Below are 16166 nucleotides of genomic sequence, written 5' to 3'. Positions count from 1 at the left end.
CGGCTCTCTATGGGGAGCAGCCCAAGCGCTGCAGGCCCTGTGAGCAACCAGGGCCAGGGGCTCGGCTGGGGAGACCAAGGCCAGGCCGCGCCAGCACCGCCCACCTGTGCTGCCCCTCGAGGAATCCAAGCGCGTCATCTCCCGGCTCCCGGAGTTCCCCAGGCATGAGCACTTGCTCTGCACAGGGGCAGGTGTCTGTGTTTTATGTGAACCATGTTTCCATGGTAAATAGATTTTCAGCCTTCCCAAAGGACAGACAGTGTCATCAACAGCAGAGTGGAGCCTCTGGCTGCCTCGTGTTTGAAAGCGTTAAAAACGAAGACAACATTGACATTTGGGGTTGTAATGTGACGGAATTACAGTCTTTTAAAGGCAAGAACCACTTTATCTACACTACATGTAATATTCAGTGTTTTGTTCACTTGTCTAATTGGATTAAAATATTTAGCTCCCTTTAAAATCTTGATTGTGAATTTATATTGCTAAATGTAATGTCTGACTCAAGAAGCAATAAGTGGAACAAATGTATCTGAAGCCTTATAAAATTCAGCTTAGTTTCCTTCCATGACTCTTCTTCTGAGCGGATTCCCTCGGACAGAGTGCGCTGTGAACAGCAGAGCAAGCCTGGCTTTGGTGGAGCACTGGGCTTTTCGGGTTAGGGCACACAGGTGGCCTGGGGGGGGGGCACGTGGCAGGCTGGCCTGGGTGTGCATCGCTGGCACAGTTTCTCCGAGGGTCCTGAGACCCTTAGCTAGAAACGCAGCACCTGGGGTCTTATGTCACCCCTTAAAACCACTCAGGCAGCAGGGAGTTAATGACATTTTAGCTGCATATGTTCAAGTTTATTTTAAAAAAAAATATGCAAGTCACTTTGGTTGACAGTGTCTTGTACACAGTTTTGAAAGAATCAGGGCAAACTTTAACAGAGTCAGTTTTTATTTGAAAAATATTTTCTGGGAATGTATCAGTGTTTATTTTTGAGACTGACAATTCGGGTGAAAGTCAGGATAAAAACAAAAAAACAACAATTTGGTTGAAATCAAATTGTTTGTTTTCATCCATTTAGAATTCTTTCCAAAAAATCTTGGATCGGTAGGAGGCTTTGTGATTTACTTTATCCAGTGTATCTGCTGTTCTATTCAGGCACCACCTGCCTTGCAGGTACCTAACTTTGTGGGAGCCCTGCAGTCAGCTAGGCTAAGCTCCTGTCTCCAAGAAGGGCCCAGCAAGGCGCCTGCCGCGGGGTCACGGGCTGCCCCTTCCCGCTGCTGCAGCTCTGGGCGGGACGATAGCCCGCCCCGCCCCTGCTCACCAGTGGCCTCGCCTGCCCTCCGCAGTCTGTGTCTGCTTCTCCTGCTTGTGTTTCAGCTCCATTCTATGAGTCCTTTGGTGTAATGAGATAATGTCGATGATCCTGAACATAATCACATATGGCTGCTGGATCCATGCACAAGTTTAAATCAAATTAGAAAGTGCATTTGCTGCCAAGAATGCTTAAAAGTCATGGGGCCAACTGATTAACCACTGACAAGTCAGCTTCCGACTCTGTTTTCTAAACTGTAAGTGATTCATACCGAGGGCCTAGGAGGGAATCCCTCCCCAGCCCGAACAGCAAGGACATAGCCCAGCAGCCTGTGCAGGGCCGCAGCCATCCGCGACGCCAGGCGGCTGCGAGCAGAGTCACCGATAGGCGCGGGAGCCCTCGGGACGCTCCCGCGGACAGACACTCTGCGCCTTCCAGCCCGGATGCCATTCTGCCCCAGAACGCCCTTGATTCCTCAGCTGCTGCTGCCACCCTTCCAGGGCAGATGTTAGGCCCCCAAGCGCCTGGCCCGAGCCCCCTGGGACCTATGCTCGGCCTCACCCCTGCCAGAGCCTACCTCCCTAGAGGGGCCCCAGCCCTGCCTGTCTGGGCATCTGTGGGGAGACTCAGTGTAACCCACGGGTCGCAGAGGGTCGCAGTCACCGTCCGGCCGGGACAGTGCCTGTCTGCTTCTCCCGCAGGGCAGTTACTGCCATTTCACAACCTCAAGGCGTCTCCTAAGGCTTTCCCCTCACGGCGAGGCCCGAGTTTCGCACAGCCTGTGTGCCGCCTGGCCAGATCGAGCTCGGGTTCCAGGCCCGGAGCCCCTCCCCGGCTCAGGCAGGCCCACTGTGCACCAGCACCGCGGATGCCCGAGTCACCAGAGCATGACAGGGACCAGCACGCACGGTCTGTGGGTTTCAGAATTGAAGCAGAAGCCTTGAGAAGCTCAAGCCCTGAGCAAGTTGGATGCTTCCTACAAGAGACCACGGGTCACCCTGGGCCACTTCAGCGACCCCAGCTCAGGGCAGCAGACTCCGGAGAATGAAGGAGCGAATCGGAGGGACGTGACTCAGCTTCTGAGCAGGCCGGAAAATCCCCATTCTCTTTCCGGTACTGAGTGGACAGAGGTCTTTAAGAGTTTAACACACAAAATTAAGCCATTACGCTTCATTCATCCAGACGGAGAAAGCAGACACCTTCAGCTGCACCATCCCCAGACCGGAGATGGAGCCAGCCGTGAGCCTTAGGTGGCCAGGAGGGTCCATGGCCAGGAGTCTGGGTGGCAGCTTCCCGGAAACGCCTTCCCAGAAGTATCTTCCCGGAAGTACCTCCCCGGAAGTGCTTTCCCGGAAACACCACCTTCTTGGACACACCTTCCCGGAAGTACCTTTCTGGTCAGCCGGGGTGGCGAACCTGTCCGGGGCACTGGCCGCTGCTGCAGCGAGGCCACCCTGAGCCTCCATGCGCAGCGGTCCCCGGCTGGGCCCTGCTCTGCGATGACTATGGTGGCATCTGCCGTAGAAAGCAGACGTTTCCGCTACCAAATTTCTTTTGTCAGGCTCCTCTGAAAATAACTCCAAGCGTACTATGGGAATCTGCAAGGCCAGATGGGCCGGTGTCAGATGGCTCAGGCATAGGGCGGGCAAACCACTTCTGTCCCTCCAGCACAGGAGGAAGACTTGCTTTCCAGAGGAGGTTCTTGAGGCTTGGAAGTTTTTAAAGATGCATTTTGTGCAAATTAACCAGAGGCTCCAAAGTCGATGCTCCAAGCTAAGGTCCGACAGGGCAGCAGAGCAGGCACGGGGGCGTGAAGGGCAGCGCCCGAGTCCCCAGACCCTGATCTGAGGCTGCAGGAAGCCCAGGTGCCTGCATTCATTCAGAGGCTTTTTGGGCCCAATCCTCAGGACTTTTTGGGTTCCAGAGCCCAGAAAAGCCACTCAAGCAGTCAGCTGGGGACCCTCCATGGAAAGCGACAGGAGCCTCATCACCCAGCAAGAGGCTGGCCCTGTGCCTGCCAGGGTGGTCACCTCCCCGGTCCCTCCCTGGAGGGAAAGCAAAAACCACACGCGACCTTTCCTTAGCCTAAGTCCTTAGACCTCGCAGGGCTGCTCACCACTCAGAATACCCTTTTCACAAGCCCTGGTGCAAATGGGGAAACTGAGGCACAGAAAAGGTGTATATGGCTGGGATCTCATGACAGTGCCACTACCTGGACTTATTCTCTGGCCACTCTGGCCCTGATACTTTGCTGGCGGGCGTTGGGGCACCTTAGTGTGTTTATCACACACATGCCAGGGACACCCTGCTTCTGCAGGTACGGCTCAGACTGGCGGCTGCCTCTTTCCCTTTCCCAGTGAGGCCCTTCCTACTGAGGCCTCTGCCCAAGGCTAGGAACAAATGACTGCTGTGCAGGGGCCCTGGGTGTGGGGACAGTCCGTGATCACAGCTGCTTGATGGCATTCAGAGTGTGGTCATCTTGAAAGGTGACAGAGAGACCTTTCCTTGGTGTCTTAATTTCCGGGCACTCTTTGCTCAGGAGTCATCGCTGGCACTTGCTGCAGGGAGTCCTGGGCCTCACGGAGCACCACGGTGCAGTTCGGCCCAGGCAGATACCACCAGCAGCCCACACGGTGCCTCTGTGTCCTAAACACTGCCCCACTGGGCAGGAAGCACAGCCCCTCTGATAGAAGCCAGTGGTATAGAAGAAAAGAGGTTTCATTCCAAGCTCCAAACTCACCTGGACCTTTCCCCCCCCAGTGATGTAACCAGGGCGGGAAAGGCCAAGGCCGTTGACTCGGGCTGGGTTCTATTTGTAGTAGCACTATTTGTTAGCTGCATAGGTTTGTTTGAGCCTCAGTTTCCCTATCTGCAAAATGGAAGTAATGGTGCCAGTCTTGCTGGCTCGCTCGAGGTGAAGAGGTCAAGTGTCTCCTGTACAGCAGCCGACCTGTGAGCCCCAGTGTCCCCCTCACTCTCACTGATGACTTAGGACGAGGCCTGTGGGTTGCATGTGAGAGTACCTTAACCAGGCCTGCCTGTCCTTGCCAGCCCATCCCCATCCCTCAAGGGCATGTGGCGGGGTGACCCAAGGGTCTGTTGAGGACCACGCTTGCCTCAGGTCTCAAGGCACCATCGCGGGCTCGGAGTTGACTGAATGGGTGATGCTAGGAACCTGGGGTGCAGCCCTACATGAGAGCCATAAGCCCCATCTGCACTTGCAGCCCTCACTGGGGCGCCCGTACCTGGGCCCGCAACCGGTCCACCTCTTCAGACAGGCTCTGTCTCTCCAGCAGAAGCTGGTTCTGTCTGCCAAGTAGCTGCACCAGCTGCTGGGCTGTGGTCTGGCTGTGTTGATCCAGCTGCCTGAGCCTGCAGAAGAAGCCAGGACAATGTTAGAGACGGGGTGTGACTCGGGGCTCTGGAGAGAGTCAGCTGACTCTGTCCCTGTGACAGAATAGCTGAAGTCATCTACTCACATGCACAAAGGAAATGATTTCTTCCTTTGATTTTTTTGTTTTTTGTTTTGCTATGCAGTTCAGGCTGCTGCTGAGTTCACTTTGTACCCCACACTGGCCTTGAACTTGCAAAGATCCTCCTGCCTCAGCCTCCGAGTGCTGGGACTACAGGTGTGCGCCTGGAGCACCCAGCTAGGAAATGATTTCTTTTGGCCATAGTTTCACAGGTTTCAGTCTGTGGCTTCTCTCTGGCTCTGTGCCGAGGCAGCACACACTGCGGGTGTGCATGGAAGAGCAAGGCCTCGCCTCATAGATTGGGAAGGCAGAAATGGGAAGGGGACAGGGTCCCCTCCTCCTCTCCACTACGGCCACACCCAGTGACCTAACTTCTCCCACACAGGCCCACGTCGGTGCCAGTGCACATCCCTGGCAGCTCCAGGGGGCCCTGGGGGCTCTGGCCTTCAGCAGGACCTGGGCACATACTTGTTAAGCTGAATGTGAACCCTCACAGCACACTGCCCATTAGAAAATACACACGCTTACAAAACAGAGAGGAAAAACTAAAGCGAAACTCATAGGCAGAGGTCAGCAGGAGAGCCCCAGAGCCACCACTGTCAGCCAGCTCAGCCCGATGGCTGCCCCAGCTGGAGAAGTGGGTCCAGGGATGGACACCCTGATCTAAGACTTTCCGTTACTAATTACCCATCAATCACGAGCTCCAGCTGCTCACCAGGTGTCCTTAAAGATACCAAATTTGTCAGTGCTGATGGGCTCTCCTCCTTAGACCCGCTAATTCACACCATCTAATCCCCTCAGCTGGCCACAGAGGGCTTCCTGCAGGCAGCCAGCCCCTCACCCTGGAAGTGTGGGCTTTGGGTTAACCCTCGGCAGCACCCAGCACCGCAAGCTGTGCCCCGTCTTAGCCCTCATAGTCAAAAGCACCCATGGGCAGAATGAGTTGTATTTTCGCAAGCAGAGGACTTCGAAAGCTCCAGATGCATTTTAAACTGCAGGCCAAGAGCTCCCAGAAGCTCTGCAGATGCTGCAGGGAGCTCCCTGCGCGGTGTTTCTGGTAAGCTGTGGAAGCCTAGGACCTTGGCCTTGGGGCTAGGCAGAATTGACCACAGAGAAATGCATTCTGCACAACCCGAATGGTGTTTTGCTCTCCCTCTCCCCAGACTCTAGCGCAAGCGTACAGCCCTGTCCCTGTCCCCTGCCTGTCTCTTGTCTTTCTTCTCAGTGTTTGGTGCAGTCCTCACTCAAGGGCCCCAGCCCTGTCCTCTCCCGTGAACACTGTCCAGGCATGAGCGCTTTCCTGCATCAGTGCAGCGTCCTGCCTGTGATCTTGGAGGAGGAACCCTTCTTCCTTGGTAAAGCCGAGACATCACCACTTTGGGGGCCCATGTTACCCACCCCATCCCAGCGTGCTGCTGTGCAGGGCAGATCTTCCTGAGTCTCAGGACCTCAGCCACCAAGTGGGGCAGACCAGACTGAAGCTCTCCGGCCTTCCAGTCCCTGGCCAGGATGCCCGGTTGTCCTCTCAAATGGCCAACAAATGTCCTTTCCTTGGAGACCCTGCCCCACGGTGGCACTCAGGAGCCGTGCCTTGAAGAGGCCGCCAGGTGAGCAGCCTTTTCCTCTCCAAAGAAGGCAGTTCCCTGCTTGCAGACCAGGGAGGCAAGAGGCATTGGAAGTTGAGCACCGCAGCCCCTACAATGGCTTTTCCCCTCCAACCAAGTCCACGGAGAGGACCACAGGCTATGTGCTACCGAGGTAGGAACTGAAACCTGTGATAAACAGGTGACTCCACTCAGGCTCCAGGCAGGAAGGCACCAAGAACAGCTCTTTTCCATGTGGTCCCTAGGCCTGTGCTCGGATTAAATGGAGAACTGTCCTGCAGACTGCTGGGCTCAGGAGAGGGACAGCTGCCTGTTCCAGGGCCACGCACAGGGCCAAAGCCTGCTCTCCTAGCCCAAAACGCTGCCCACAGCTCTGCTACCACAGCTCCTGCCTGCCTGCACCCTCCTCCTGCAGAGCCCCTGCTGGGCCAGGACAGCTGCTGCAGTCACTGCAGGGACTCAGAGGCCACTCAACAGCAGACTCGGTGCTGGGCAGCATTGCAGCAGCAGTGGCTGCTGTGGGGGGTCAGATCCCGAGAAACCTGTCCTCCAGTGGGCACAGCTTGCACCAGACTGCCACGGATAGAGGCAGATGGGTTCTTTTTAAGAAGGGTCTACTTCTGTCACTCATGCTGTCCTCAAACTCCTGGGCTCAAGCCATCCTCTTCCTCCTCCTCCTCCTCGGTCTCCCCAGGAGCTGTGATTACAGGCTCCAGCTACCACCACACCAACTCCAACACTGCAGGAGGTTCCTCTCGGAAAGGTCTTCCCTCCCTGCGGTTATGCAGCCTCCGTTTGGGAGTGGCCTTTCCTGTCCAGGCTCTACCAAGACCCAAGTTCATGATGTCAGCCAACCCCGGCTGTGACAGCCACAGCTGGCACCACGGGGAAGAGAAAACTGTTCGCCTTATGCAGCAGCACAGCAGAGAGGGGAAGGCAGGGTCCCACTGCCCCTCCCAGGGCTGCCCCTGTACCCCAGGTTCCTCCCATAGGCCCTCCCCACCCCCCATAGTGCCACAGCCTGGAGACCACCAACTTCAACTCTGTAGGAGACATTTAGGATCCAAATCATAAAAAGTAAAGAGTTACAAATGGCCCCTGCCCTCAAGGCATTCTTGGCCACTTGAGAGGCTGGCAGTGCCAAGGCTACCCAACAGGTGCTAAATTTAAACAGCGAAGGGTCACAAAGGCTTGGCCCACTTAGGAGGAAGCTGTCACCGTGCACTGGACACTTGCCGTGTGCACAGCAAGCAATTAGCAATGTATTAACTTTAGTGCTCACGACAATTCCATGAGGCCAACCAGGCAATAATTGTTATCTCTGCTTTAAGGATGAGGAAACTGAGGCAGACAGGACAAATGATTAGTCCAAAGCCACCCAGCTGGCAAGCTGGGATGTGGAGATGAGCGGATGCTGGTCTGGTGGGGCACGGGGCTGCAAAAGGGTGGACTGAAGAGTCGGAAACTTCAGTTTTGCAGTGGGCCATGCCCAGTGGAGCAGAGAGCCCAGCTAACTGACACAGACTCTGTCCCGCTGGCCAGGAGGCACCTTACCCAGAGAGGCTGAGAGAGGGACGCGCCTGGGGGAGGGCGCATGCAGCAGCCTGTGGGACTAGCTCTGCCACCTCCTGCCGAATAGCCGGGCTGCAGTTCAGCTGTGCAGGCCATGCCTGCTGGAGCTGAAGCTCGTCCAGGGCAGGGAGTCCCCCAGAAGGTGCCTCTGGCAGGGGATAGGGGCTCTGCATCCCCTCTGGCTGAGGGCAGGACCATGTGCTGAGAAGGACAGTAGCTGGGGTGAGGGACACACAGCCAGACTGAGCTGGGAAGGCCCAGGGCCACCTTGGCCTCATGTCCCGGGGACTCTGCCCTCCTGTCCTCCCAGGGTGAGGAGCTCCTGTTCAGTGGCCAAGCCCCAGTGTCACTGTCATTTTGAGAGACTGCACTTTCTCACTTTGTTTAGGGTTCCTGTTCTTAGGGTTCCTGTCCTGTGCCCTCTCCATGGCATTAAACCGTGGATGTGATGAGTGGCCCTGCCATTCTGGGGCCTGTGGGGTGTATGAAAGCTGCATCCCCAAAAGAGGCAGCTTACAGACCACACAAAGGCTCCCTGCCAAGGACAGGGCAGAACCATGGGACTGCAGAGTCCAGCCCCTAATTCAGACTCCTTCCCCAGCTTAAATCTGGTCCTGCCCGGCAGGGCTTCCTGACAACTGGGTGTGGGTAGCGCCTGCACCGAGCAGCCCTGACACCGGTGACTGTGCTAGGCTTCCTAACCCCTCCCCATGAAGCACCTGTGCTCCCCCACCCCATCCTCACCTGTGACCCTGTGACCCTCACCTTGGGTCTGCAAGTTCACAGGAAGGCCACTCCGGGCAGTGTCACGCCCACCCTGTGGTTGCTGTCCCATTCTGGGGCACGGGCCCATGCTGTCAGTGCCTGCAGGTGTGTCCAGCTGCCCTCCAGAGCAGGACAGGGACCCTGGGGAAAAAGACCGGCTGTCCCCGCTGCAGGGCCGCACCCTTCTGTGCCAAGACATTGCTGCAATTTCAGGCTCAGAAGGGCAAGGTTACCATGGCAACAAAGAGGCCCAGGTTCCTGAAGGTACAGATGCAGACAAACCCACCGGGGCTCCCAGGTAGAGGGGGCGAGCTCATCCCTGTGGGTGGGTCCACGAAGATCCTCGTAGCCACACCCTACCAGCATTATCAGAACCCCCACTTCACAAAAATATGCAAGACTTCAAGATAAGAAGGAGCAAGTGGTGAAATACAAAACAACTTTATAAAGCTGAGTGGGTTGGGGAAAATATCTTATGCAAAACAGAAGTGGTGCAAGCTGCCAGCTCTGGTCCTGTGCTTCAGACATTCATTTGCTATGAATACTGTGAAAGCAAGTGAATACATATATTTAAATTTTTTTATGTTGTATGTGATACATACAAAATATATGCAGTGTATAAGTAAGTTATGAGGTATAATAACCAAATGAGCACTTGGGGACCTAGTTTTGTCCCTTGGGGCCACTACAGGAGCCTTTCTTCTGCAGGTCAGCATCCTTGTCCCCAGGGTGCCTGGCACCCTCACACGCCTACTGGACTCAGGCATTTTACCTGGGAGCTTTTTATGGGCTCCTGGGGGTGTCTGTCTTGGGGTTTTCCTCTTGGTGCTCATGGTAAAATCTTTTGTTCTGAAATATTTTCAGACCACAGCCCCTTCCCTATGTCACTCTGACAAGGGCAAAGGCATGTTTCATGGCTTCTCCTCTCCTCTTCTCAAGGTGCTCAGGCCCTGTGAGTTCCCAGGAAGACGTCACTGTGTGGAAGTGAGGACAGTGGCTTCCATACAGCTCTGTGCTTTTCCCAGTACCGTGCTCTAATATTTACCAAGCATTTACCCAATGCCTAGGCCTGTAAGTATTTTGTACTCATGAGCTAATTTATCTTCACAATACTACAAGCATGTTACCCACATTCCAGGCCGGGGAACTGAGGCACAGAGGAGGAAGTCACTCCCCAAGTTCAGAAGGAGGAAGGGGTGGAGCCAGCACTATTGAAGCCACCCTAACCGGTCCTGTCCCTGTCCCTTTACCATCTTCTTCTCCTCCATCAGGTGTCTTGGCTGCTACTAACCACGCTACACAAATGCCTCCTGCTGTGGCCACTGCGTGTGTACACACACACACACACACACACACACACACACAGAGTTATGGTTGATACACTGCATAAACTTGAAAAGTTCAGAAGTTTTGTAAGCAACTGAGCAGGAGGGCTGGGGGCCTCTCTTGTGGACTTCTCATCCTGCCATGCAGGATGCAAGAGGTGGGCACAGAGACAGTGTGAGTGATACATGTGCCCTGGAGTGGTTTGGGGACCCTGCTTACAATATAAAGGAGGAAAAGAGGCTTGTTCCTGCTTCAGCTCTTGTTACTTTTGCTGTCTTCTGCCACTTCGAACTGTCACCCCTGTGCCATGCCACCCTGCCTTAGAGCCAGCTGATTACAGACTAAAACATCCACAAACTGTGAGCTAAGTAAACCTTTCCTCCTTTAATTTTGGGTGTCAGGTATTTTGTGTCAGCAACAAGAGAAAAGTAACCAACACACACACACACGCACACACATACACACACACACACACACACACACACACACACACACACACATCGTCTGCTTTCTGTCCTCATGACCAACTCTAGATGCTGGGCCTTTAAGACTTCACCCCATCGGGGCTGGGGATTTAGCTCAGCGGCATAAGCGCCTGCCTTGCAAGCAGGCAGTCGTGAGTTCGATCCCCGGTACTGATAAAAAAGAAAAATACAAAAAAAAAAAAAAAAAAAAAAGACTTCACCCCATCCTTACAAAGTCCCCCTATGCCCTCCCCTGCACTAGGTGTGACATCAGGCTTGGTAGTCCTTGCTGGCCATGGTTACTGCTTGTCCACCCCTTCCACTGCCCCACTAAGTTCCAAGGCAAGAGCAGGTTCCAAGGTGAGAGCAGGTTCCTGTTCAGGCTCTGTCTTTGGCACTCAGCAAGCTGCCTGCCACTTAAGCTGTGGATGAGCAGGCAACTAATCAATGTTTATACTAAATCTAGGACCTATGATTTCATCCTACAATCAGGTGTTTTAGTATGTCACAATTTTGTCCCAGAAAAAGTATAACATAGAAACTAATTGCCTAGGGGGCTGGGGATTTAGCTTAGCAGCATAAGCGCCTGCCTTGCAAGCAGGCAGTCGTGAGTTTGATCCCCAGTACTGATAAAAAAAAAGATACTGATTGCCTGCCAATGCAATTTAGTTAAAAGAATTGTAGAATCAGTGAATGAATTCTGGACTTAAAAAGAGAGGATATGAATTTAAAGCCCTATCACATTGAGCTGGAGGCCTGATCTCCCTCACTGATGAGGTCCCCTACTTATGAAACAGAAAAAACAGCGCCTCCCTGAATACTGGGTTAGGCCAAGCAGCGAGCATGTCAAGCCCTCCCCGAGTGGTTCCCATGAATTCCCAAGTGTTAAAACCACTGGTCCTTTAGGATTCACAGCATTAATCACACATACAAAATGAATTATCTGGAGAATAATTTTTGTGTGGCTTCACTTTTGGATCAAAACAACCAACTGCCTCAATGAAAACTATCCTAGTCTGTTCCTACAATGTTTTGGCATCAGGCATGAGAACTTAAGCACATTCTGGGATCAGCTTGAATCTTGGTTTCCTCAGATGAAAAACAAAGGATGAATCAGAACCCAGGTCAGTAAATCTCAGACCACAGGCCAAATCCACCCTGGCTCTCTTCCCATTTTTGTACCCTCTGCCAGTTGAAAATGGCTTTTATATTTTCAAGTAATTGAACAAAACAAAAAAGAGCCTAATATGTGAGCCCTGTATGAAACTCAATTTCCGGTGCCCCTTTATACAATCTTTCGTGGATACACAGCCTTCCTCTCATGCTTATATTATCTAGTGCTGCTTTTGCACCAGAATGGCCAAGTCACTTCGACACAGCCTAACCTATCCATCACCTGACCCTTTGGAGAAAGTCTGCCAGCCTCAGGCTAACAGAGAACCTCGCTTTCCTCCAGCTCGGCCCTTCCACAGCAGTGACTTTACAGAATCCTGCTACATTCCTGTCACCAGCCATGCAGTCAGACCAGTACACCAAGTTGAGGTTTTGCGAATCCAATTACCATAATTACTGCTTTAGGTAATTAATTTTGGCTACTAAACAATGCTAATTTAAAGTTGTATACTTTGTTCCAATAATTAAACATTGCTGCTGTATTTCCGTAACTCCATCTCATGGATGCGGTCACACAGAAGCAGTGCGGGAGGCAGCGTGCTCAGGGGCCTGGACTCCTCCTAGCCCTTTGTCCTCACGTAGAAAGTCTGGGCACTTTCAGTGACCACGCAGCCATTTCAGTCTCCTTTGCCCAGATCCACTTTGTTCGACTGCGATTTCAATAGAGTAATTCATCCTGAAGATATGCGATTCTGGGGAGAGTTTACACCTTTCATAAAGAGGATTTATGTTCCCAGGCTGCCCTTTCCACTTCCATTCCCCAAAGCTCCCACTGGGCTGCAGCGGTAGGACGGGAGGCTGATGGCACACAAGCACGAGGACGGGAAGGACCTTCCTCTTCTCGCCACAGGAGTCTCGTGGTGTCAGAGCTGAGCGGCGCCCCCAGAACAGACAGCCTGGCCCCTTAGGAGGCCCAGAGAGGACAAGGGGTCGTGCAAGATCCCGCAGCCTGACTGCGGAAACCTAGGGCTCGGAGCTCACATCTCCTGACTTCGAATCCAATGATCTCTCGCAATATTTCAGAATCCTTTTTCTTTCTTTTGTTTTCTTTGATGCTGAGGATCAAACTTGGGCTCACACATGCCAGGCAAGTGCTCTACCCCAGAGCTCTACCCCAATCCTCTAGACCAGGCCTTTTTAAAAATGGACTTTTAGAGCCAGAAGTGTGGCTCCGTGGTAGGGAGCTTGCCCAGCAGCACACCCCAGCACCCCCACACAAGCAGAGGGCAAAAGGCCTGCTGAAGTCCTGCATCCACACTAACACAGGTGGAAGAGAAGGACCCCGGGAAAGGGGAGACACTGGCCCAGGCTCCTTTCCCTGGGTCTGAGGTGTGACAAAGGCCGAAGTCCCTGAGCAGTGCTTCTCCAAGGAGCTCAGTGCGAAAACCGGATTTGGTGTGTTCTTTTTATTCTTTTTACTTTTCTGATTATTGCACGCTGATGGCTTCATGAAGTATACTATAAATAAGGGATCTTCTTCCAGTTGCCATTAAAGGTTCTAAACCCTCAGTTTTGGTTCGTACCTTGCCACAGAGCAGAGACAGACAGTGTGAGGCCAGGTCCTGGGCTGGGACACTTGGGCCAGTAAAGACCTTGTCCATGGTCCATGGTTGACACAGAGGATGCAAAAGCAGGAGGCTCGCAAGGCCACTTGGGGGAAGCTTGCTGCCTGCACCGTGGCCAGTGCCTGCCCTGAAAGGGCGAGGTGTTCAGGTGCTGTGGCTTTGCACTGTGGCTGCTTGAGGATCCCTGAAATCCCTGACATCACCAGGGCTCTGACACCAGCTGCTTAAAATGGTGCCTCCAATCAATGAGCTCCATGCTTTCATCTTGAGGAACTGGGGACAGAGCTGCATTGTCACCTGGGCCCTTTTAAAGCACAGGTGCTGTGACCCTGGCTGAGCTTGTCATACCTTTGAAGCAGTGGGTTTGCACAAGGGATCCTGATGCCCGGAACAACAAGGGTAGGCGGTGACATGCAGAGAATTCTGGACCACTTATTTTGATGTGCACTCAAGTGGTGGAGGCTTGCCTAGCACACGTGAGGTCCTGGGTCCGACTCCCACCACTGCAGGGGAAAAGGGGAGAGGAGAGTAGGAGAAGGAAGGAATTTTGGACTTGGAAGAGTCAACCTTTTTTTTTCAGCAACCTCAGAGTCACAGTGAGTGCAGAGCCGCTGTGCAAATAAAACAGGGCAGAAGAATGGAAACTGTCTCAAATCAGAATCTTTGTAGAGTAGAATCCTGGGTGGACTGGAATCAAACCCACACAGAAGTACTTCTGGGAAAATCCACACTGCAAAGCCTTCCCTCTTCGGAAACCTAAGCAACCTCACCCTATAGAAGTTTATTTGTAAATAATGGTGAACCTACAAAATGTTGCAAGCATACCAAGAACACTACATACCTTTATCCAGATTCACCTGTTGTGATAATCTTGCCCCCATTTAGTTACACCTCTGTCTCTCTCTCTGAGACTGTCTCACTATGTTGCTCAAGCTGGTCTCCAACTCCTCAGCTCAAGTGATCCTCCTGCCTCAGCCTCCTGAGCCCTGGGCGGATACCACACAGCACTGTGCTGCACTTCTTCGAGTCACCAAGATGCTGCAGTGCAGATTTTCTGAAGACAAAGCTCTTTTCTTACAGAAGTCAATCATCAATAGGGGTAAACAGAACTGATAAACCTTTACCTAAACTGGGCAATTCCAAATTTTGTCACCTGACCTTTCCCTTTATCCTATCAGAAAACTCTTTGTACTTAGTCTCCTGTCTCTTTAGACCTCTTTAACCTGGAACCCTTAAAAGACTGCTTTTATGTTGATGGATGCTTTTGCAATTAAAGCAACAACAGCTTTCGGGAAGACACATGACTCAGGGATTGCAGTCCGTCCGTCCCTCAGGGCTTAGCTACTACCTCAGGTGTTGGCGGGATGGTATTGTTGGTTCTCCTGCTGCTCCCAGAAACTCTGAAGTGTAGCAAGTGAGGTTCTCCTCAATTTCCTTCACCCTTAGGGTGGGCAAACTGGTCACACAGGAGGGATCAAGGAAGAGCGAGCCCACAGCAGCTAGGTAACCAGATTCGATCACTACGGTGCACTTATTGGCACACATCTTAATTAGGTTTTAATGCAAGTAATTTGATAACAACTCTTGGCCATCCACGACAGAACTGTCAATGCCCAAAGCTTTTCATTTAGCTCCTCTGCTGTCTACACCGAGGCAGCCTTCCCGCTGACCCTTGTCAAAGAACCCCATCTGCTGGTTGCCACGGTAACTGAAGGCGCCCAATAGAGCTGAACAGAGTGACTCAAAAATAAAATCTGCAGCCAAAGGAATTCTGCTAAGAGTAATAAATCATTTAGTAAAAGGGGGTCCTCCACACAGTGATGAGCGTTGGGATAATACAATGGCATAACTCTTCCAGCTAGAAAGTCCATGACAGAGCAGAGTGATTAGGGCCCGCTGAAGGGCTCACTGGTTTCTAGCGGGCTCCTGCAGCAGATGAGCCCGCTGCTGCCCAGTTCTGTGCCTCCGTGGGGGAGAAGGAACGAGCTAAGTCAATTTTTTAATATTTGGGCTGCAAATTTTTGGATTTTCAGAGTGGGAGAAGAACCTGCTGAGGGTTCCAGCGCCCCTGGCTCTACATTTTTTAGAAGTAGAATTAAGTTAGCACAATGGCCCACAGCCCCGGAAGCCAAGGTGGCCTTTAGGAAGGTGGCAGAGAAAGCAAATAACTATGATTGCTTTGGAATCTGCCACTTTAGCACCATGTCTCTGCTATCCATCAACTTTCACCTGTTCCAGCCAGAGCGCTTCTCAGTCCTGGGCAGAGCGGGGAGGCCTGGAAATGCAGGGCAGGGCACAGAGACAGGGAGGCCTGCTTCCTTGAAGGGACTGGCTTCCTTTGAGAACAAAATAGGCATCTGGCCTAAATTAAGATTTCTGAATAGCAGGCAGAAGAGAAAGGCAAAGAGGGGTGCTCTGGGTGACAGCATGCAGCAGCTGGAGCCTCTCACAGCCCTGGCCACGGTGCCCAGTTTTGGCCCCTGCTCCTGCTGTGCAGGCTGGGAAACCCCTGCGGACAACAGTGCCTCCATTTAAAAAACAAAAGCCCCCAGCCAGGCACACAGTCTGTGCCTCAGAACTGCCAGTTCCTTGGCGCTTGCGCTGGCAGAGGCCAGGCCCTGCGGAGCTGGAGCAGTGGCCCTGCGGCCCGCAGGACAGCGCTGCAGGCAGAGGCCCCTGGCCCCAGAGAGTTTGGGGGCCTCTCCGGAGCCCCCTCTTCCTTGCCTGCTGCATGGGCTCATTTTAAGGGGTGCAGAGGCAGGATCTGACACTGTCCCCCTCTCCGCCCCATGGCAAGGGGAGAGCCTGTGTCCTAAGTGGTCCCTGGAGATAATTTTCTGCTTCACAAAAGAGCAACCGCCAAACAGAAGGTAGACCCCCCACCCCACTGTAAACGCTGCCAGGAAATGGCTTCGGTCTCA

The 16166-nt window shown here is 53.0% G+C and overlaps 1 protein-coding gene across 2 annotated transcripts in view; it reads right to left on the bottom strand.

Annotated features, from left to right (window-relative positions):
• Sdccag8 (SHH signaling and ciliogenesis regulator SDCCAG8) overlaps positions 1-16166 on the bottom strand; it is a 194380-nt gene that overhangs the window by 3198 nt on the left and 175016 nt on the right. For both annotated transcript variants that reach the window (XM_003474237.5, XM_063237550.1), the window contains one exon: positions 4549-4675. In XM_003474237.5, the coding sequence (XP_003474285.1) occupies positions 4549-4675 (127 nt within the window). The remainder of the gene's footprint in view (positions 1-4548; positions 4676-16166) is intronic.

The sequence above is a fragment of the Cavia porcellus genome, unplaced genomic scaffold (genome assembly GCF_034190915.1).
Source record: "Cavia porcellus strain 051 isolate PalLab524CR breed Dunkin Hartley unplaced genomic scaffold, mCavPor4.1 scaffold_26, whole genome shotgun sequence".
NCBI lineage: Eukaryota > Metazoa > Chordata > Mammalia > Rodentia > Caviidae > Cavia > Cavia porcellus.
Note: the sequence above shows the minus strand (reverse complement) of the source record. Positions and strands in the feature narration are given on the sequence as shown.